At 45.4% G+C, this 24,355-nt stretch overlaps 1 protein-coding gene across 1 annotated transcript in view; it reads right to left on the reverse strand.

The window, feature by feature from the left end:
• The window catches only part of LOC126365371 (neuroligin-1-like), a 723,598-nt gene that overhangs the window by 156,058 nt on the left and 543,185 nt on the right, over positions 1 to 24,355 (reverse strand). Inside the window, exons 4-5 of the mRNA XM_050008142.1 lie at positions 17,169 to 17,602; positions 11,343 to 11,642 (exon numbers count right to left, since the gene is read on the reverse strand). Of these exons, the coding sequence (XP_049864099.1) occupies positions 11,343 to 11,642; positions 17,169 to 17,602 (734 nt within the window). The remainder of the gene's footprint in view (positions 1 to 11,342; positions 11,643 to 17,168; positions 17,603 to 24,355) is intronic.

The following is a 24,355-nucleotide window of genomic DNA, read 5'->3' on the forward strand; positions in this document are numbered from 1 at the left end:
AAACAAGAGCAGCCGTGGCAAAGAGGTAAGAAGGAATGGAACGGTATGCGGAAGCATGGAGCTATTGAATTAGGTCAGAAGATTTTGATACAGCCGCGTAGACTGTCTAGAAACAGTGAGGATTTCGTATATTATTCGTGCCAGTGTCGTAGTGGTGGAGACGCTCATGACAGGCAAATGTACGGGAGAACATCATGTCAGCAATATAAAACATTTTACGGAAAGACGTAAAATGTAAGAAAGGCATTGTGGGTAAGAATAAATGACACAATGGAATTGCTTCAAGTGAAATCAGGGTTAGCAAAGTATGTGATAATTCAAATTATATTACGATTTATTGGGAGTAAATGTAGGTGTTTGGAGAGAAGAAGCCAACTTGGGAATACAGTGCGCAGTTTTTTACGCGTAGTAAAGGTGAAAATGGAATGTAGTAAATGTGGAAATGGTATTAATGAGAATACGGAATATTAATCAAGTGCACAAGTTTTGCAAGTAGCCCTGTAAGACCAAATAGAAGGGAGGAAGGTACATACGTTATTAGAGGGCTTCGAGTACAAGGATGTGAAGGTACGTATGCGACTTCCGGAGAACCTGTATTTTTTGACACTTTAGTAAGTGAAAGAGAATATGAGTACTTTTGAGGGGAATAAAGATGATTTTTTTTATTTTCGCTGAGCAAGTGGCTCGATTTGACAAGTGAGGCTGAATATGGTGGTCCATGTGCAGAATGTGCGTCGTATTTTTCTTTATATGCTGTGGAAGAATGGGGTGCCGTCTTTTGTATATATGTTGAAGATTAGGGAGCAAGTGATCTGCCTTAGAAGTACTCAAGGGATGTGAAGAACGGAATGGTAAGTGGACTAGAGTAAAGTGGGTGCATGAACGTCTGTCCAAGGGCATAAACTTGATTGTAACGAGAGATTTGTGCAGAATAAGTACATGAATTTATTTTTTTCCATTTAAATGAAATGTGGTACCACCCACTGTGCATAGAGAGAAAGCTAATAAACACTGAAGATAAATACACACCGTCTACAACCCCACAAACGACAACGGAGGAATGTAGGGTAAACAGGAATAACCGAACCCGGAGGCAGCACTGCACATTTGAGAGAGTGAAGGAAAGAAAGATGGTATCGTATCAGCACAAGCGGCGTGAAGACAAGATATAACAATGTCGATAAAAGGTTGTTATGCTGTTGTTTTGTAAGATGTTCACAGGTATGAGGTAGTTACGCCGGACTAATGTTGACGAGAGGGGGACAAGCCCACCAATGGTACCCCAGACAATATGGGAATTGTGGAATGGTGAAAAGAATGAAAAGTATGTAAGTAGGCTGTTTAAGTTTTTTTATTGGTAACGCCGCCGCCACGTAGCGCTCTGTATGAAAATCACTGGCTGTGCCAGGTGCAGTCTGTGGCTGGTTTGCATTGTTGTCTGCCATTGTAGTGTTGGGCAGCGGCAGCTGGATGCTAATAGCGCGTAGCGTTGCTCAGTTGGAGGTGAGCCGCCAGCAGTGGTGGACGTGGGGAGAGAGATGGCGGAGTTTTGAAATTTGTAAGAATTGGTGTCATGAACTGATATATATATATTATGACTATAAAGGTAAATACATTGTTTGTTCTCTATTAAAATCTTTCATTTGCTAACTGTGCCTATCAGTAGTTAGTGACTTCCGTAGTTTGAATCTTTTATCTAGCTGGCAGTAGTGGCGCTCGCTGTATTGCAGTAGCTTGAGTAACGAAGATTTTTGTGAGGTAAGTGATTTGTGAAAGGTATAGGTTAATGTTAGTCAGGGCCATTCTTTCGTAGGGATTTTTGGAAGTCAGATTGCGTTGCGCTAAAGATATTGTGTGTCAGTTTAAGCACAGTCGTGTAAAATTGTTCTAAGGGGACGTTTCAGATATAAAGAAGATGTAAAGGTATGGAGACAAGCATGCAGAGTAGAAATACCAAGCACGGAAATGCAGGGTACCACATGACGGGTGACCATATCTTTTATTCTCTTTTGGAATAGGCAATAATTAACTAGAAAGTATATGTATACAGGTATTAACATGGGAAGCGCAAAGAATAGGTTGCACACATTTTCTGTTGACCAATAATAACGATACAAACTACCAATGTAATACTACTAAAAATGTGCTCATTTATAAGCAGATACATAAGATAAAAATTATTAAATTTTGTATAAAGTGTCAAACGACGTTAGGATAATGTAATAAGAATGAAAACCTAATAGAGACATATTGCAAATTTAATTGTACTTTGATGAATGTAATAACGTATCACAATATAGTAGTGATGAAAAGTAGGCTGAAGTTCAAGACATTAGTCAGGAAGAATCAATACGCAAAGAAGTGGGATACGGAAGTTCTAAGGAACGACGAGATACGTTTGAAGTTCTCTAACGCTATAGATACAGCAATAAGGAATAGCGCAGTAGGCAACACAGTTGAAGAGGAACGGACGTCTCTAAAAAGGGCCATCACAGAAGTTCGGAAGGAAAACATAGGTACAAAGAAGGCAGCTGCGAAGAAACCATGGGTAACAGAAGAAATACTTCAGTTGATTGATGAAAGGAGGAAGTACAAACATGTTCCGTGGAAATCAGGAATACAGAAATACAAGTCGCTGAGGAATGAAATAAATAGGAAGTGCAGGGAAGCTAAGACGAAATGGCTGCAGGAAAAATGTGAAGACATCGAAAAAGATATGATTGTCGGAAGGACAGACTCAGCATGCAGGAAAGTCAAAACAACCTTTGGTGACATTAAAAGCAACGGTGGTAACATTAAGAGTGCAACGGGAATTCCACTGTTAAATGCAGAGCAGAGAGCAGATAGGTGGAAAGAATACATTGAAAGCCTCTATGAGGGTGAAGATTTGTCAAACAGGAATCGATTTAGAAGAGTTAGGGGATCCAGTATTAGAATCGGAATTTAAAAGAGCTTTGGAGGACTTACGGTCAAATAAGGCAGAAGGGATAGATAACATTCCATCAGAATTTCTAAAATCATTAGGGGAAGTGGCAACAAAACGACTATTCACGTTGGTGTGTAGAATATATGAGTCTGGCGAGATACCATCTGACTTTCGGAAAAGCATCATCCACACAATTCCGAAGCCGGCAAGAGCTGACAAGTGCGAGAATTATCGCACAATCAGCTTAACAGCTCATGCATGGAAGCTGCTTACAAGAATAATATACAGAAGAATGGAAAAGAAAATTGAGAATGCGCTAGGTGAAGATCAGTTTGGCTTTAGGAAAAGTAAAGGCACGAGAGAGGCAATTCTGACGTTACGGTTAATAATGGAAGCAAGGCTAAAGAAAAATCAAGATAGGGAGAGACGTGTCATATATAATACGTACAACAAGCAAGAGGGAATAATAAGAGTGGACGATCAAGAACGAAGTGCTCGTATTAAGAAGGGTGTAAGACAAGGCTGTAGCCTTTCGACCCTACTCTTCAATCTGTACATCGAGGAAGCAATGATGGAAATAAAAGAAAGGGTCAGGAGTGGAATTAAAATACAAGGTGAAAGGATATCAATGATTCGATTCGCTGATGACATTGCTATCCTGAGTGAAAGTGAAGAAGAATGAAATGATCTGCTGAACGGAATGAACAGTCTAATGAGTACACAGTATGGTATGGTTTGAGAGTAAATCGGAGAAACACGAAGGTAATGAGAAGTAGTAGAAATGAGAACAGCGAGAAACTTAACATCAGGATTGATGGTCACGAAGTCAATGAAGTTAAGGAATTCTGTTACCTAGGCAGTAAAACAACCAATGACGGACGGAGCAAGGAGGACATCAAAAGAAGACTCGCTATGGCAAAAAAGGCATTTCTGGCCATGAGAAGTCTACTAATATCAAATACCGGCCTTCATTTGAGGAAGAAATTTCTGAGGATGTACGTCTGGAGTACAGCATTGTATGGTAGTGAAACATGGACTGTGGGAAAACCGGAATAGAAGAGAATCGAAGCATGTGAGATGTGGTGCTATAGACGAATGTTGAAAATTAGGTGGACTGATAAGGTAAGGAATGAGGAGGTTCTACGCAGAATCGGAGAGGAAAGGAATATGTGAAAAACACTGATAAGGAGAAGGGACAGGATGATAGGACATCTGCTAAGACATGAGAGAATGACTTCCATGGTACTAGAGGGAGCTGTAGAGGGCAAAAACTGTAGAGGAAGACAGAGATTGGAATACGTCAAGCAAATAATTGAGGACGTAGGTTGCAAGTGCTACTCTGAGATGAAGAGGTTAGCACAGGAAAGGAATTCGTTTCGGGCCGCATCAAACCAGTCAGTAGACTGATGACCAAAAAAAAAAGAGAGAGTGTTCTTACCAGCAGATAATATTTACTATGCTTTGTGCCAACATTAATTGTGCTTGCTTCTTTAGCGAAGCTGAGACTTGTCTTCCAGCGTTGTTGTTGAATGATCTAGAGGAGTGGTTTGAATGCAACAAGTTATACTTGACGAGGAGTCATATATGAGGTTTGGAGGGGCTCCATACGGACTGAAAGTAAAGGTCGTTGCAGCGTGGCCTGTTGCCAGGGGCGGAAAGTTTTCCTTAATTCCCACTTAAGGCCACGAGTGTTTTTACTCAATCTCTGTCAACACTGTCACACTAACAGTACGCTATCTGTGTGTCCCGTAGCCATTATGAAGCGATTGGCGAGAACGAGCAATGAATGGTATGTGACGACTCTGCAGTAGCAGGCATGAGTGTGAGCACTACACACTGGACATGCTGAGGTGAACTGGGGGCAGGTGATCGCTTCGCAGGAGGTCGCCCGCTCACTTGTATGGGGAAGCAGTGGAGTGTGGACAGTCAGCTGACCCACCGCTCGGCACATGCTTCGAGGGGATCAGTAGTGGCGAAGCCACAACATGGCGCCTGCAGCGTATCCTTAGGAGTGGAGCGGGGCGTGTCCTTAGCTGAACCAACAAGCAGCCATGCTACAACACAGTGTTGGCAACACAGTTGAAAACACTCCCCCGCGACAGGGCGGAACAATGCTAAGGCTTCGCATACACAGGAGAGGGGGGGGGGGGGGTTAAACAGACGCTATTCCTTTTGAAGGACAGCGAGCCAAGGGGCATACATCCATGATCAATTTTCTCCTAGCGAGGACCAATCCCCTGCTTTTAACCATACAATGCAGCTTTAAACAGTAAGCCATGTTCTGCCCTAGGTATATAGAGATAAAAATGTAACACGCTACTCTGTTAACATCACATGCTTTTTGTTCTCTGTGAGCCAGTTTTGTGTCTTCATGCATTTATACAATGATCATAACAGTTGCCAGAATGTAGAAGGGTTCCACATATGGTTGCACTACAATAAACTGGTCAAAACCTAATCCTGACAGAGCCACTCAGGTGCAAAAAGAAGAAAAAACAACCTGAGAACGTGTATGGGCAACGGTGAGACACTCACTTCGCCCCCTCTGTCGCTGTGAGAGATGTTGGAAAGCTGATTCCTAGATGGGCAACAGCCATGAAGGAAGGATGACTCTCCCATGCCCATGGCTCAAAGATGACTCGAATTAAATACATCTGACGACGAGTGAAGAGTATATGCTCTCCCCTTAAACTGGACTCCGTGCGTCAACATGACCTCATTTGCTAGTTCTGAATAACTGTTCACGCAAGTGTAATTCATACCAGGTGATGTGAGAGTATATGACATATTTGCTTATAAAGTGGTTATGGATTACTAGAGAGCTTGTGACATGAATCATATTATATTCATCATGTATCTTTCGCGCAATATGCACAGGCAGTAAAATTACGGTATTAGTACCGGCATAATTAGTAATTACAAATGTCATAGGTGTTTCCTCAGATTAAGATACCACTGAGTGTCAGTGAGAAATGCTTTGAGTGTACAATCACCGGTATAGGCTCCCACCCCATTCTATCCCAACCGGAAGGATCCCACATAGCTGAGGTTGACTGATCTTTTCCTGGGATGAAATATAAAACATTGCAGTTCATGAAATGTTCTTGCATATGTACAAATGTTCTTAATTACCTTTTTTGCACTATTCTATTACATACACTCTAGTGAACTGAGAATTCTCTGCTGTCGGACTTCAAATGACGAGTAAATGATTGATGACATGGCTCCACACTAGGAGCTAACAATTAATTGATATCAATTATTAAATGAAATCAAACACAAAGCGCATGAAATTTAAGGGGTGGAAGTATGAAGATAAAAGGATCGCTTAGACAATTGAAATGTGATAGAAATGTATTTATTTCAGTGTTGTCAACTCAAAGCAAAACAAAATTAAAAATCTCAGAGCGTGGAGACGAGTCAGTGACTACACACCATTGGTCCCTGGAAAGCGATAAGGTACCGTAGCTGCGGCAATTGGATTATTAAAAAGACATGCTCGCGGCCTCTCACCTGCAACGATCCAGATAAAACTGGTGTTGATTAAAATTATTAAAATTTTCTTGAAGACCTAGGGTTACACAGAGGTAATATGATGTACTGGGTGATGTGTGACTTCATCACTCCAGCAATAATACTCATGAGAACAGGACTAGTTTGAGTCTCGTAACAAATAAATACCCCACACATACGGTTATAGTTGGTGGGGACTTCAACCTTCCCTCGGTATGTTGGCAAAAATACTTGTTCAAAACCGGTGGTAGGCAGAAAACATCTTCCGAGATTGTCCAAAATGCTTTCGCCGAAAATTATTTCGAGCAGTTAGTCCACGAACCCACGCGAATTGTAAATGGTTGTGAAAACACACTTGACCTCTTAGCCACAAACAATCCAGAGCTGATAGCGAGCATCATGACTGATACAGGGATTAGTGATTACAAGGTCGTTGTAGCTAGGTTCAATACAGTTTCTTCCAAATCCATCAGAAACAAACGCATAATAATTTTATTTAAAAAAGCGGATAAAGTGTCACTAGAAGCCATCCTAAAAGACAATCTCCATTCCTTCGGAACTGACGAAGCAAATGGAGACGAGATGTGGCTCAAATTCAAAGATATAGTAGCAACAGCAATTGAGATATTCATACCTCATAAATTGGTAAGAGATGGAATGGATCCCCCGTGGTACACAAAAAAGGTCCGAACGCTGTTGCAGAGGCAACGGAAAAAGCATGCGAAGTTCAGAAGAACGCGAAATCCCGAAGATTGGCTAAAATTTACAGACGCGCGAAATTTGGCACGGACTTCGATGCGAGATGCCTTTAATAGGTTCCACAACGAAACATTGTCTCGAAATTTGGTAGAAAATCCGAAGAAATTCTGGTCGTATGTAAAGTACACAAGCGGCAAGACGCAGTCAATACCTTCGCTGCGCAGTGCCGATGGTACTGTTACCGACGACTGTGCTGCTAAAGCGGAGTTATTGAACGCAGTTTTCCAAAATTCCTTCACCAGGGAAGACGAATGGAATATTCCAGAATTTGAAACACGAACATCTGCTAGCATGATTTTCTTAGAAGTAGATACCTTAGGGGTTGCGAAGCAACTCAGATCGCTTGATACGGTCCAGATTGTATACCGATTAGGTTCCTTTCAGATTACGCTGATACTATAGCTCCCTACTTAGCACTCATATACAACCGCTCGCTCACCGATAGATCTGTACCTACAGATTGGAAAATTGCGCAGGTCGCACCAGTGTTTAAGAAGCGTAGTAGGAGTAATCCATCTAACTACAGACCTATATCATTGACGTCGGTTTGCAGTAGGCTTTCGGAGCATATAATGTATTCAAACATTGTGAATCACCTCGAAGGGAACGAACTATTGACACGTAATCAGCATGGCTTCAGAAAACATCGCTCTTGTGCATCGCTGCTAGCTCTTTATTCGCACTAAGTAATGGCCGCTATCGACAGGGGATCTCAAGTTGATTCCGTATTTCTAGATTTCCGGAAAGCTTTTGACACCGTTCCTCACAAGCGAATTCTAATCAAGCTGCGGACCTATGGGGTATCGTCTCAGTTGTGCGACTGGATTCGTAATTCCTGTCAGGAAGGTCGCAATTCGTAGTAATAGACGGCAAATCATCGAGTAAAACTGAAGTGATATCAGGTGTTCCCCAGGGAAGCGACCTGGGACCTCTGCTGTTCCTGATCTAAAGTGACCTGGGTGACAATCTGAGCAGTTCTCTTAGATTGTTCGCAGATGATGCTGTAATTTACCGTCTAGTAAGGTCATCCGAAGGCCAGTATCAGTTGCAAAGCGATTTAGAAAAGATTGCTGTATGGTGTGGCAGGTGGCAGTTGACGCTAAATAACGAAAAGTGTGAGATGATCCACATGAGTTCCAAAACAAATCCGTTGGAATTCGATTACTCGATAAATAGTACAATTCTCAAAGCTGTCAATTCAACTAAGTACCTGGGTGTTAAAATTACGAACAACTTCAGTTGGAAGGACCACATAGATAATATTGTGGGGAAGGCGAGCCAAAGGTTGCGTTTCATTGGCAGGACACTTAGAAGATGCAACAAGCCCACTAAAGAGACAGCTTGCACTACTCTCGTTCGTCTTCTGTTAGAATATTGCTGCGCGGTGTGGGATCCTTACCAGGTGGGATTGACGGAGGACATCGAAAGGGTGCAAAAAAGGGCAGCTCGTTTCGTATTATCACGTAATAGGGGAGAGAGTGTGGCAGATATGATACGCGAGTTGGGATGGAAGTCATTACAGCAAAGACGTTTTTCGTCGCGGCGAGACCTTTTTACGAAATTTCAGTCACCAACTTTCTCTTCCGAATGCGAAAATATTTTGTTGAGCCCAACCTACATAGGTAGGAATGATCATCAAAATAAAATAAGAGAAATCAGAGCTCGAACAGAAAGGTTTAGGTGTTCGTTTTTCCCGCGCGCTGTTCGGGAGTGGAATAGTAGAGAAATAGTATGATTGTGGTTCGATGAACCCTCTGCCAAGCACTTAAATGTGAATTGCAGAGTAGTCATGTAGATGTAGATGTAGATGTAGATGTAGATCCCTGTAGATCCATCCATAGCTGTTGATATATCTTTAGGGAGCATGGATGACATTTCCAGCTGTACCTATAGTTCTTACTTTATCTGCAGTAGATTGTATCAACTTCAGGTACCCCTTTGATTCCTCCTCATTCTGTGGATACTGGGAAGTCGTCATTTATACATAGCATATGGGATGCAAAAAAGAGACACCCTCAAGGTGCCATCAGTCCTTCAAACTTTCTCCCCTTTCTCACTCTCCTTCATCATTTCACCATTTCCAACATGTCGCTTTCGAATCGCTCCCGTGTGCTCTTCCATCCTCTCGCATATGAAGAGGATTGCTCTCTTCGCCCTTACATGGACTGGTGGTGTACTAAAAGCGTGGCATGGTGTCTAATATTGATGTACGTGAGAAATCTGCGTCTTCTTTGAACAGTGCGTAAGTGCGCCGTCAGTAAATGGTGTGAAAGCGTGATGAATCACAAGAAAAGCTATAATGACAACAGTGCACTGTGAACTGGATTAGCGTACCATAAAGCTGTGTACCACCGTAAGTGTGTAATCGCGGACTGGAGATGAACAACGTTAACTCACCATGAGCACTAAAAATTTGTTGGCCGCACTCAGGAAAGCCGCAGCTAGTGTCCGTACAGTCATGGAGAAATCGTGAAGAAGCACATGTAGTTATCTCATGATTTTCAGTTGTGAGTTCTGTAAGTTTACAAGAATCTCAAGACGTGCTCAGTGAAACATAGTGCATGCACACTCATAGTCATTTGATGCTTACGAGTTATCGATTTAATGTTTCTGCGTGAAACCTGTGGTACCAAATGAATTGTACTCACATGTATTTGTGAGAAACGTACAACACAAAGAAATATTGTCTTATTGTTACCCGTTCTGAAGTGTCACATGCGTAATTACATTCTGCTTATACAAAATTAGCTTTCTTTCTTTCGTTTCACTCGGTCTTTATTTATCTACTCGAGAGTTTAAAATTAGTGATAGTCTCAACAACTGACACTCTCCTATATGTTACCATCCTCAAGCAACAAAAGAAACTTTTTAATCGAGAGATCTACTGAAGTGGTTAGTACAAGAAGCGGGAGAAAAATCCCGAATTTGATACTTCCCTAAATGCTGGGATTGTTCCTACTACCAATCCACAATCGATTCCCTGCGCCATACTTGTCCACGGGAGCTGTTTCTCCATAGTTAGATGCTTCAATACTGACGAAATGTTCTATTCTGTCTTTCGAAAAGAAACCGGGCAAACTACTTGGTGAAGTTTTCGTGTGCTTTGTCATTATTGTTCTGTGACACTTACGTGATTTTTCTAATTATTTCAGGTGATGTGTGTTAAAAACTACCAAGTGTTGTGAACTTGTACGATTCATATCTTAAATACCTGTTACAAAAAATTTACTTTCATTGCCGCCAAAATTTTTTGAAACTTACCAGTGACATTCCTTTATTTGAGATATTTTTCCTTTGTAATATAAATAACATCCAGTTCAAAGGAAATTCAGTGGTATTCATTACGAATTCATTTTAAGGGAAGAACTCTAGAGGTTTTGGGCGTCCGAAAATGTACTCTTATTTCTGAGATTACTGTCATTAATATATTTGTTATAAAAATCCACTGCTGGTTTACCAGCAGAACAAAGACAGTAGCACCAAACGAAATACTTTTGTGAGATGAATGTTGTAAGTTCAGAATAATAGTTTGAAAATTTTGTAGGTTTACCAGCTACAAACAACGCAAGATTGTGACAAAAATGATCTGTTGTTAATCATGAAGTAAATACTTGCGTGAATTCTATACCATATCGTCGTCTGCTAGTTAGAAAGGCGTATCTCTTTCTCCGTAGTTTACTGTTGCACTTTCCCTGAGTTAATTATAGGTAAACTCTATTTTATTTTCCTGTTTCGTAATCAGGAGCTGTGCTGATATACCAGCAAAAACTACTAACTTGAAAGACAGGCATTAATTGTATATTACGTCGGTGTTTTGTAGAACAGGAGCCAACGGTCTTACGCATTGGTAAGAGCGGTTTCCTTCATATCACCGAAGTTAAGCACTGTTGGGGTTGGCTAGCAGTTGGATGGGTCACCGTCAGAGTCTGCCAAGTTCTGTTGGCAAGCGGGATGCACTCAGCCGCTATGACGTGAACTGAGAAGCTACTTGATTGAGAAGTAGCGGCACCGGTCCCCTCTTCCACTGAGCGACGTTTCTGGGAAATCGGGTTATCTCACTTGCCGTGTTCTGCTCGTTAGATGTTTTGATTGAGGTGCAGACCAGTGGCACACAGAGAGCCAGCTGTGCGGGTTGCCTACCCACCTGTGGGAAGTCGCGCTCCGCCGCCTGGTGGCAGAAGTGCAGGAAGTAGGTGCGGCCGGGCCCCGGGCGCGCCGCGTGCAGGAAGCCGACGCGCAGCAGCGGCGCCGCCGTGTGGCCGTCGCTCAGCAGCTCCAGCGTCGCGTCGCGCACGTTGAGAGGCAGCTGCACCGGTCGCTCCCAGTCCGTGTACTCGTTCTTCAGCGTCGAGAAGATCTCGTTCAAGTGGTACAGGTACGCGTTCCGCACGAACGTCCGCAGGATGCGGTCGCGCCGGCTCTCGTTGAAGCCGAACTCCAGATCCTGCCGCACGTCGTTCCATAAATTCGCACTTACATACATGAAAAACTATTTTGAAAAAAAAGGGCCAAATACCGTATCAAACGATTTCTCCAAAAGGAGATTACATAAACATTTGAAAAACCTTTGAATGTGCGGCAAATAACGTGCCGATTGAAAATTTAAAGTTCAGTTTTCAACTTAGAATTATAAACAATGGTAGAGGATATTTGTATAGTGGGTTAAGTAGACCGCTCACTCTGCTATTGTGTGGCCATCAACAAAGGAAGTAGCCTACAAAACTGTCGTTCGACAGATTCTTGAATGTTGCTTACAAGTATGGGATCCATACCATATATGACTGACAGAGTAAACGTTGGATTGCACGTAAGGGCCCTGTTTCTCGGTCTGCCAGTCTACAAGTTTTGAACTTAGCTATTTTCCTTTAGGAGGAAAGTAAAAGACCCTGTTTACAAGGAAATAACGACTACACCAGATAATATGAAATGATGTATTATTACACGGTAATTTCTGATGAAATTCTGGGACGTTTGCATCACTCTTTGCGCACAAAGAGTTGAAGCTTCTATTGAAGCGCTGGGCGGCAGTTTGAACCCAGGCTTTGTTTTCAAGCTCGTTCTGACTTCTATTTGAACCCTACTTACTTTCTCTGTTTCCCTCTTTACCTTTCTCTCTCTCTGTCTCGCTCTCTTCCCACCCGCCCTCGCCCCCCTCTCTATCTGTTTCTGAGCGTGTGTGTCTTCAGCTTTTATCTGTTAGGGTTGCCTTTTTTATAGTTCTTGCAATGTTTCTGATAGTGCATCACGGCATAAGGTAGTGTAACCGTTTATAGAGTGTTTCCCTTATACACTCCTGGAAATAGAAAAAAGAACACATTGACACCGGTGTGTCAGACCCACCATACTTGCTCCGGACACTGCGAAAGGGCTGTACAAGCAATGATCACACGCATGGCACAGCGGACACACCAGGAACTGCGGTGTTGGCCGTCGAATGGCGCTAGCTGCGCAGCATTTGTGCAGCACCGCCATCAGTGTCAGCCAGTTTTCCGTGGCATGCTGACCTCCATCGCAGTCTTTAACACTGGTAGCATGCCGCGACAGCGTGGACGTGAACCGTATGTGCAGTTGACGGACTTTGAGCGAGGGCGTATAGTGGGCATGCGGGAGGTCGGGTGGACGTACCGCCGAATTGCTCAACACGTGGGGCGTGAGGTCTCCACAGTACATCGATGTTGTCGCCAGTGGTCGGCGGAAGGTGCACGTGCCCGTCGACCTGGGACCGGACCGCAGCGACGCACGGATGCACGCCAAGACCGTAGGATCCTACGCAGTGCCGTAGGGGACCGCACCGCCACTTCCCGGCAAATTAGGGACACTGTTGCTCCTGGGGTATCGGCGAGGACCATTCGCAACCGTCTCCATGAAGCTGGGCTACGGTCCCGCACACCGTTAGGCCGTCTTCCGCTCACGCCCCAACATCGTGCAGCCCGCCTCCAGTGGTGTCGCGACAGGCGTGAATGGAGGGACGAATGGAGACGTGTCGTTTTCAGCGATGAGAGTCGCTTCTGCCTTGGTGCCAATGATGGTCGTATGCGTGTTTGGCGCCGTGCAGGTGAGCGCCACAATCAGGACTGCATACGACCGAGGCACACAGGGCCAACACCCGGCATCACGGTGTGGGGAGCGATCTCCTACACTGGCCGTACACCTCTGGTGATCGTCGAGGGGACACTGAATAGTGCACGGTACATCCAAACCGTCATCGAACCCATCGTTCTACCATTCCTAGACTGGCAAGGGAACTTGCTGTTCCAACAGGACAATGCACGTCCGCATGTATCCCGTGCCACCCAACGTGCTCTAGAAGGTGTAAGTCAACTACCCTGGCCAGCAAGATCTCCGGATCTGTCCCCCATTGAGCATGTTTGGGACTGGATGAAGCGTCGTCTCACGCGGTCTGCACGTCCAGCACGAACGCTGGTCCAACTGAGGCGCCAGGTGGAAATGGCATGGCAAGCCGTTCCACAGGACTACATCCAGCATCTCTACGATCGTCTCCATAGGAGAATAGCAGCCTGCATTGCTGCGAAAGGTGGATATACACTGTACTAGTGCCGACATTGTGCATGCTCTGTTGCCTGTCTCTATGTGCCTGTGGTTCTGTCAGTGTGATCATGTGATGTATCTGACCCCAGGAATGTGTCAATAAAGTTTCCCCTTCCTGGGACAATGAATTCACGGTGTTCTTATTTCAATTTCCAGGAGTGTACTATTTTTCTCTGCCGGCCGCGTTGGTCTCGCGGTTCTAGGCGCGCAGTCCGGAACCGTGCGACAGCTACGGTTGCAGGTTCGAATCCTGCCTCGGGCATGGATGTGTGTGATGTCCTTAGGTTAGTTAGGTTTAAGTAGTTCTAAGTTCTAGGGGACTAATGACCACAGCAGTTGAGTCCCATAGTACTCAGAGCCATTTGAACCATTTTCTTTTTCTCTGTATAGTGCGGACATTTTTAATGTAGCAGTTGGCTGCGTACCAAATTAAACGAGAACAAAATATGACTTGCTTGCCTCTGGCAGGTCTAGCCGTCAATAAGCGAGATTTGTGCCGACACACGGTAACAGCGATTGCCTTATTCGGGGTCGTCGGAATCATGCTCGAATCCCTTTATGGATCTGAAACAGCCTCTTCACTCACCTCAAAATAAACTAAAACCAATGAGCAGCGCACACATAATGGCGTAGTGGCTACCAAAATTATTTGTTAAGGTTGACGTTGTGTAAACGACGCAGCACAGGCGCGATCTCTTCTGGTGTCTTAGTCATCGTCCAAAATACTCTTATCTAAGACTGCTGCGGTAAAATGTCCGCTCAATAAGTTTTCAAAATAGGCTATGGCTGGATTTCAGTATTTTAAATCTATGTCTATTTTAGTTGGATGGTGGTTTTGGGCTATTAAGTAGTCAGAAAATGTCATATGCAGGTTTTACTTTTTAAGAGTCTAAGGTATTCTGAATACCTTCTTTTGAAATTTCTGTATCTCTGTTCTGTACATTATTTGTTCACGACTACCTGATTGAGTGTACAGGGAGATGTGAGGAGCGAGAAAGCAAGCTCTCCCCACTGACGCCAACACTTAAGAGGACTGTGGGGAAAGTGACGGTGCAGATGCAACCAGCTGCACTTTCCTCACTGGGCTGGCACCCCCCCCCCCCCCCCCCCCCCCCTTGTGCATAATTCTTTCGCACGACAACTACTTTATACTGGCTACTGTACACGCAGAGGCCGCACGAGGTAGCCTTGTCACAGTCAGCGCGGCTGCCCCCGTCGGAGATTCGAATCCTCCCTCGGGCATGCGTGTGTGTGTTGTCCTTAGAGAATGTTAGTTTAAGTTAGACAAAGTAGTGTGTAAACGTACATACCGATGACCTCAGCAGTTTGGTCCCATAGAACTTTCCACAGATCTACAAATTTTTACACACAGAGGTATTGTATTAGTAGATCGCCAATGTTGGCTGTGACTGAACACAAAGCATGTTTGGACCAGTGTTCAGTGACTTCTATGAACCTCCATCTACCCAGAACCAGGAAGCTCTTGGTCAGAAAGACGTGAACAAAGAGTGCAAGCCGCTGCTGCTCTAAATGTGCTGATTGCAGTTAGTAGGTGGCACAGCATTCTGACGTCATGGTCACTTCTCAGTGAGCTGTTATTACTACCGGTTCGGCAAGAAGCGGAGTTACTGAAATGTCAACACACCTGCTCTTGTCACTTATAAGCACTGACCGACCAGCTGGCAAAGGATACTTAGTGGGCAACGACTGTGGAGTGGGCTACCACTGTGTGGTCTGGAGAAGCCTGATTGCTCTGTTATCGTCTGCTAATGCTGTAGTCAGTGTCTGTCGTCTCACGGATTCTCCTGCCAGACAGTCCTACACCAGCTGTAATGGTCTGAAGGACACTTAACTAGAAACAACCAGCCATACATGGGGGGCTGGGGTTCATTACAGAGATGCCATCACTTCTGTCACTAGCCGCTGCTTAGGCAGGTCAGTGACAGCCTACATCGGCAGGAACTGATGCAGCACCAGCCACGAGACGGGGACGCCCCGCTCTAAACTGCGCAGAAATCCGAAGGCTGCGAGCAAGGAAACGACAGCACATTGCCACTGAAGACAGGGGGTTCGACCCACCATTCCAAGCCCCAGCTTGATGTACAAGAGAAATAAATAAACTAGTTCTGAGTAGTGGCTACATTTGATCCAGCTTACGACTAGTGGATCAGCACACCCTGGGTAAAGGCATCAGAATGGCCACTTTGACAAATGTGTTTGTTATCCTCTACTCTCCAGTGAGATCGACGCTATCTATCACCAGATGGAGTTTGCTTCACAGATGTCATCGCCTCTGTAATTAGCCACTGCTGGGACAGACTGCCAGTATGCCCTAACTCTGCATAGCTGTGACTGCACTAATGCAGCACTGGCCACCAGACTGGAATACTAACTGTGTAAGGTCGCCCTACTCAGACAGCATTGAACCATAAAGGCTATGGGTGCGGAAACGACAACAGACTGCTGCTGAAAACTGTGGCTTCACGAGCCTATGCGCCAGCTGTATATACAAGAGAAATCAATCAAGTACAGTAATTTTAACCTTAGTGAGGCTAGATCGGATTCTGCTTGCCTCCAGTGAACCTTCACACGCTGAATAAGGGCATCAGAATTGCTGCTGTGTCAAATCTGTTCCTGATATTCAACTTCCAATGACGACCAACACCACCTGGAATTCACGTCACAGACGCCATCGCTTCTGTTGTTAGCTGTTGCTGGAGCATGCTTCTGGCACACCCTGTTGCGGCATTGACAATGCAGTCTGCAGCGCTTACTGTGTGAGATTTCTCCGCTCTAGAACTCAATGAGCCTTGGAGGATGTTGGCGATGAAACGAGAGTCCCGCAGTAGTCTGTGGATTCGACCCACCCCTCACGCTTCCCAAGTGGTCGTAAAAAAGGTAAAAATCAAAAACGTAAAATTGGTCCGTAGTAGGCTGTAATGTGATTTACTATTTAATCGTGCGATTCACTAATTTCGATTACTTGTCACTGTCAAACACAATCACATCGTAACTGAGAGGAGCTGGAGCAACAAATTACTAGCTGCTGTCAATTACCATGCGGTTGTGCTTGAAAATTACAAGTAGCTTAAATTAGTGAATCGCACGATTAAATAAAAATAACATTATAGCCTATTACAGACCACGTTTACGCGTATTGAACATCTGGAAGCTGTAAATCCCCATAATACAAAAATTTTGAGATACCAATCAACTAGTTCCTAGAGTTTCTCGTGCTTCCTGCTAACAAAACTGCCCACCCTGAGTAAAAGAGTCGGAACGGCGGCCTTGACAGGTCCGGTCCTGATCTTTCACACTCCAATGACATCTACACCAACCACCACTGACGACGCCGCTGTCATAGTGACTGACAAGATTTGCAGAGTTAATCAGACGGCAGGCGGAGTGAAAGTGCACTTACCTGCGCGCTGAGGTCGAGGTAGGATTCGGTGGTGGTGAGGCCGAAGAGCAGGTCGCGGTCGGGGAAGTCCGCGGCGGCGGCGGCGGCGGGGGAATCCCCGTCGGCGGCCAGCCTCCAGGCGGGCGCCGCCTCCTCGGCCGCGGCCCGCGTCGCCGCCTCCGCCGCGGCTGCCGCGGCCTCCGCCGCCTCCGAGGAGGCGTCCGCCGGCGTGAGGAAGGGCGCGAAGCCGGGCAGGAAGCGCGGGGCGTCAGCTGGCACGGCGAGCAGCGCGGCCAGCGGCAGGTCGCGCAGGCACGGCGCCAGGTCCTCGGCCAGCAGGTCTCCGTGGCAGCCCGTGTGCTCGGCCACGCGCCGCTTCACCGCCAGCGGGTCGCGCTGCACCGCCCACGGGCTCAGCGCCGACCCCGACAGCAGCACCACGCGCCGCACCAGCTCTGCAGGCACACTCGCCGTCACTTCGCCTCTATACGGGGCCTCCGTCGTGACTGATACATCAATACGACCGTCTACTTGTTATCGTCCAACGCGCCCCAACTTCCACCAACTTCTACATCCTGAAACGAATCTTTACTCTTGTGATATCTGGTCTGATGTCGACACAGCTCTGCCATATGAATCTTTCGATGCCATTCTTATTCTAGGGATATTTGTTTAGATTTACAGTATTTATTTGCTATGTGTCACTTTGTGATTCCATTTTGGATGTTTCGTAGCTCTTTTTAGAAACTTCATATATCATATTGTACTGTCTCCATTATACGAGGAGCGATCAATCTTTCTTTCAATTGTGTCTTTGTCCCGCAATGTCCGCAGGGTCGGCGTGGTTACAACGGATTTGGCAAGGTTAATTTAAAGGGGTGGCCGGATGCCCTTCCTGCCGCCACCACATACCCCCCAGGACGGAATCAGTGTACCCCAGCTGTTTGCGCCTAGTGTAAACTATGATATAATGCCGAAGTGTTACAAATGTCTGCGTGTCGTGTAACTGAGGCGGGATGTGGGGACCAGCCCAGTACTCACCTAACGGAATGTGGAAAACCACCTAAAAACCACATCCAAGCTGGCCAACACACCGGCACACGTCGTTAATCCACCAGGCGGATTAGATCCGGGGCTGGCGCTACAACCCGAGTCCAGGAAGCAGCGAATTGGCGCTCTCGGCTAACCTGGTGGATTATACGAGGAGCGATCAATATGTAATGTAGTACATTTTTTTTCTCGGACAATATCGGTTGACAAAATGCGAAATTTATTGTGGGACGTTGTAGAATAGTCCCAATTTAGTCCCTATAGTTTGTCTGCCCCTGGTACCTGAGTGGCCAGTGCGACGGAATGTCATACCTAACGGCCCGGGTTCGATTCTTGGCTTCGTCGGAGATTTTCTTCGATCAGCTGCTGGGTGTTGTGTTCTACTTATCATCATTATTTCATCCACATCGACACACTAGTCGCCGAAGTGGCATCAACTCGAAGGACTTGCACCAGGCGACCGGTCTACTCGACGGGAGGCCCTAGCCGCATGGCATTTCCATTCCCTATAGTTTCATGAAGTTCCGATAGGTGGCGACGATTAGATACCCTTCAAAATGGCGAGCGGAAAACCAGAGAATAGCAGATTTTCGTCGGCACTCTGAGATTATCTACGGAGACATGTCAATGAACAAAATCACGGTGAGTCGTTGGGCGAGGCGTGTGGCATCATCGCAACAAGGTCGCAAACCTGAGCGATCTCCCGCATGCTAACCGACCGCTCACAGATGATTCCTGCAATACCGGAAAGTGCACACACACTCTTCCGAGACTGTTGACGGATCACAAACACCTCTCTAACACACTCGTCCAACACCACGGATACTAAAAGGTGTGTGTCCGCTGGGGTCCTCGGCGCGTAGCAGATAACCATAAACAGTGACGAAGTACAACTGTGCGGAACTGTTTGCGTGTTACAAGGCTGTTCGAGACAATTTTTTGTCGAACGTCGTCACAGGCGATGAAACAAAACGGCAATCGACTGAGTGGCACCACAGAAAAAGTTCAAAGCCCTGTCCTCAGGCGGCGAAGTATGGGAACCTGAAGATGTTCTGTTTGGTGTCCTCCCTCATAGTGCAAATATTAACTGGGAAATGTATAGAACTGTCCTCAGAGAAACGAAGAAACGACACAAAAATGCAAACGAACGTCTTTTACACGACAACGAGAGGCGTCACACGAGTCTGCGCACCAGAGATAAGTTCACAAAACTTCATTGCATTGTTTTTCTTCATGCAGCCTACAAGCGGTATCTCGCACCTTCCATTCTGTTTGGCCATTTGAAGCAGTACGTGGGTAATGGGGAGGTTGTTGATGTTGCAAGACATTGGCTCCGATATCGACCGGTGGCGTGGTACTATGCGTGGGTACAGGTCATCCCAGTAAGGTGGCGTATCCGAGCCCCCAGCCTTGCGGTCTAATGCCCTGCTTCCAGAGCTGGAAGACGTGCCGGTCCCCGGCTGATTAGTGTCGAGGTCCGGTGTGCCGGCCACCCTGTGGAGGGTTTTAAGGCGGTTTCCCATCTGCCTCGGCGAATGCGGACCGGTTCTCCTTTTTCTGCCTCAGTTACCATAATTACTGTATCAAGCAAGCATTTGGGGTTACACTCGTCTGGTATGCGACTTCCCTGTTCCCAGGTGGGGGAGGGGGGGGGGGGGAGGGAGCACTGGGGGCCGAACCGCACAATAACCCTGGGCTCAGTGTGGGACGGCGGTGGGGTGGGTGGACTGCTGTGTCCTGTTAAGAGGATGTGAACCACTGAGGGCTACGGCGGGACGAAGCCTCTCCATCGTTTCTAGGTTCAAATGGCTCTGAGCACTATGGGTCTTAACATCTATGGTCATGAGTCCCCTAGAACTTAGAACTACTTAAACCTAACTAACCTAAGGACAGCACACAGCACTCAGTCACCACGAGGCAGAGAAAATCCCTGACCCCGGGGAATCGAACCCGGAAATCGTTTCTAGGTCCCCAGTTCAATACACAATACGCAAAGCTGGCGTTACACTGATTGGAATTATGTCGCAAAATAGTCTTTTATAGGCAAAAGGCTTGGGAATAATATGATGTATTGAAATCCTGAAGCCCTGCGGTATTAGTGGTCACGTGAACATTCTCACACTTATTAAGGAGGTTCTGGATGTCCACACAGCACAGGATCGTGGTATTGTAAGGGCGGCAACGGTAGACCGTACAGCTACCACAGCCTGTGAGCCGAGACATGTTAACACGAACTGTCGTGAACCAATTACTTGCACTGGGACGTCAGGCACGCACACCTCTTGCCCGCCTTCGTCTCAAGCCACAGCATCGGTGTGCATGGCTCGACTGGTGCTGGCAGACACTCACTTGGAATGTGGAATCGCGCACCACGGTCTTCAGCGATGAAAGCAGATTCTGTCTGTAGGTACGCGACGGTCATTTGTCTATGCGACGTAGACCTGATGAGCGCTAACTCATAGAGTCAGTTCGTCCAAGACAGACTGGCCCCAGACCAGGCCTTATGGTGTGGGGTGCAATAAGCTACAGCGCTCGTTCACTTTTGGTGTTTCTGGAGCGGACGCTAACCAGCGTTGGGTACGTGCAGAATGTTGTTATAGCCGTTCTTTCGCTGTTCTTGCAACGCGGAGTGACGTGCTGCTCAAACAGGATAATCCTCTCCTACAAACCACCTGTGAAACTCAGCGTGCTCTGCAAGACGAGTAGCAACTTCTCTGGCCAGCAGGATTTCCGGACTTGTCCCCAATCGAGCACATGTGGGACATGATTCGTGCGACTACGGAACCAACAACTCTTACAGAACTACATGAACAGATAGAGCAGGCGTGGCATAACGTATTTCGGGACAGCATTCGTCATCTGTGCGATCTACAAAGAATCAATAGCCACGATCGCACAGATATTTCTATGTTTGAAACAACCGGTTTCGACAGAATTTTCTGTCATCTTCAGGTCTTAAAAATCTTTTTGTTATGAACCGTATTCATGTTACGTTGGACCTTATGCTATGTTGTCATGTGGATAAAAACCAGCACATTACAAAAGGACTGTCATAACTAAAACATTTAAAAATGTAAAGCATCTTGCGCAAACGGCCCTGTCCATATATCTGTCATTCACAGAGGCTTATTACATCACTGAAACACAGTACACAGTAGCGCATCTGTTTACATAAGCTGCAGTATCCCGACGAGTCAGGTTCAGTCGACCACAATTTGAAAGATCTTTTAACAAACTGATTTTTCTTAATTTTTTAGAAACAGATTACTTTGTTTGTGAACAACAGAAACACTTTTTTCTTATTTAAAAGCCTATATTTTGTTGCGTGGGCAATACTTCCCAACAGTGTTTCTAACATCTCGAATCTTAAGTGTTAGAAAAGATTTTCTTGCTCTGTCATTTCGCTCTGAAAAATTTGCTTCGTCATTTACATCAAAAATAATGTTCAAGCAAAGGTTCTGTGTAGTTATACCTCATTTCTCAACAACAACAAAGGATTTATACCAGTTGTGCCTTCAGTGGCGCACACCAGCCATCGTTGACCAGCATGTTGTGAACTCCAAAAATAGTCGGGGAATTATGCATAACTCCATGAAGATCCATTGCCATCACAGATGCATGCATGTAGGTTTCATTCTGTTTGTGTCGTTCACGTGTGGCAAGTGCTAGGTAGTTTGAAAAAAAGAAAATGGGTGTCTTTCACAGACCAAAAGAAACTAGATATTCTACATCTCTACGGAGAACGCAGAGGAGAATAGTTGAATCTTAGGCAAAAAGCTATTCAACAAGAATGATGATCTAGTGAATGTGCAAAAGAATTGCTGTAGGAAGAGCATTGGAATATTACGCAGAGGAAAAGAGCAAACCTGCAACGAGTAGGCCGAAGAAAATACATGTTGCTAATAAGTCAGATATTTTATGTGAATGTAGGCTGTTCCGGTGTATCCTGCTGATGAAATCTTCTCGGGCTTCCATCCGGGCAGCTGCGTCGAAAACTTCTATCCTTATCATCTGTCATTTCATTGGAAGATTAATTAATGTGATTGCGGAAGACGCAGCGCTGTTCAAATGTTTTAAACAGGTGAACTGCTACAGGTGGCAGGAACATGGATAACTGCATTTTAAGCGTCAGCTGTGGGAAGTACACTTCATTATGTACCGGTTTCAGTAGTAGCGACCATCATCACAGAAATTAAACAGAGAATACTTTAACTGAAATAAATCCTCACGTTTCTTTCATATTCGGGTGTGAGTTATTATGACGCCAAGTGTATAGTGCTTAGAGTCATGGTGTAGTACGTATGGTCTTGTAAACATCTTGTAACTTTGCAAACTTTCAGTTCATCTGAAGGAAAGATGAACTGGTTATCAACCTAATGAGCTGCTTTTTCTTCCTGTGGTGACAGTCACTACCACCGAAAACAGTATAACAATAAAGAACAGCTGCTGGCTGGAATGCAGTTCTTCAGCCATGCTACTCTGTCACCCTCTTATGATGAGAGATTAGTTCAACAGGTTCTATCTTCAGAGGATTCTCTTTATCGACGAAGCTATCTTTACAAACAATGCAGCAGGAGTGGGCCTAAAATTAAATTGAACCATGTGGGACATCCTTCGTGCTTGCCCCCAATCATTAAAATTTTCTTCGCTTTCAAGACTGTCTGCATTAGGCACCACAACCTTTTGCATTCTGTTTGTTAAGTATGATACAAAACAGTAGTGCTTGAAGCCTTCAAATTAAAAAAAACTTACTTTTTCAAAGTAGGAACGTGATCTACGCAAACAAACTACTTTTAAATATCCAAAAAAGCCCAACTGGCGGTATTTTATTATTTAAGAGTAGCAATACTTGGTGAGTGAATGTATAAACCGCATTTTCAGTTCTACACATGTAAAAGAATGTCTATTCAGATTTCGCGCCAGTCGCTTAAGTGTGGTGCTAGTAGCGGCACTATGAAGGTGTAAATAAAGTTTAAACACGCGCTGTATCGGCGTGAGCGCTAGTTACCTTTGAGACTGCACGTGGTGGCTTGAAGTCAAGAAAGTCTTTAAGGCAAAGGGATGCCATTATCAGCACTTCACTGAGTACGAACGAAGTTGTGTAATTGTCCTGCGAGAAGCTGGATTTTTCTTCTGTGGTATTGGACAAAGATCTTCCGGGAATTAAGTCACTGTACATGATTGCTGGCAGTGGTGGTTACGAGAACGTCCAGTCACAAGAAGACTGCACTCTGGATGTCCACATGGCACTGCCGAAAGGGAAGACTATCGTTTTCGGTTTGTGGCTTATAGCTCAGCGTACTGCAGGAGCAGAAAATCGAAGGTGACTGTCTATCGAACAGTCATAAGGCCGGACCAAGCGAGGTGGCTCAGTGGTTAGCACACTCGACTCGCATTCGGGAGGACGACGGTTCAATCTCGCGTCCGGCCATCCTCATTTAGGTTTTCCGTGATTTCCCTAAATCGCTCCAGGCAAATTCCGGGATGGTTCCTTTGAAAGGGCACGGCCGACTTCCTTCCCTAATCCCATGAGACCGATGACCTCGCTGTTTGATCTCTTCCCCCAAACAACCCAACCCAACCCTCATAAGGCCGGTGGTAATGTATGGCTACGAAACATGGACAATGACTGTAGCATAAGAAGAGATCTTGAGAAGATGGGAGAGGAAAATACCAAGAAAGATTTTTGGAGCCGTGTATGAGGTGGGGCAATGGAGGGTAAGGAGAAACAAGGAATTGGAAGAAATGTATAGAAATCCTGTAAAGCGAATGTCGGAGCATTGAGCTGTCAAAAAGATTCACACGGGAAATCCAGGTGGCAAAAGGAGGAAAGGGAGAGCCCGGTATTGATGGCTGGAGGACGTGCAAAATGATTTGAGAAAAACTGAAGTCAAAAGATGGAGGAAACGAGCACAAAATCGTCAGGATTGGGCTATGATCAATCAGAGAGGCCAAGGCCCTAGATGGGCTGTAGCCGCAAGTAAGTAAGCAAGTAAGTAGTTTCTACTTAAATGTGAGTCTTGTCTTGAGTTCATTATTTTTCCGAATATTTTGGGAAAAGACGTCAGTAAGGAAATGGAAATACCAAGAAAGATTTTTGGAGCCGTGTATGAGGTGGGGCAATGGAGGGTAAGGAGAAACAAGGAATTGGAAGAAAT

Source organism: Schistocerca gregaria, chromosome 1 (assembly GCF_023897955.1).
Source record: "Schistocerca gregaria isolate iqSchGreg1 chromosome 1, iqSchGreg1.2, whole genome shotgun sequence".
Taxonomy (NCBI): domain Eukaryota; kingdom Metazoa; phylum Arthropoda; class Insecta; order Orthoptera; family Acrididae; genus Schistocerca; species Schistocerca gregaria.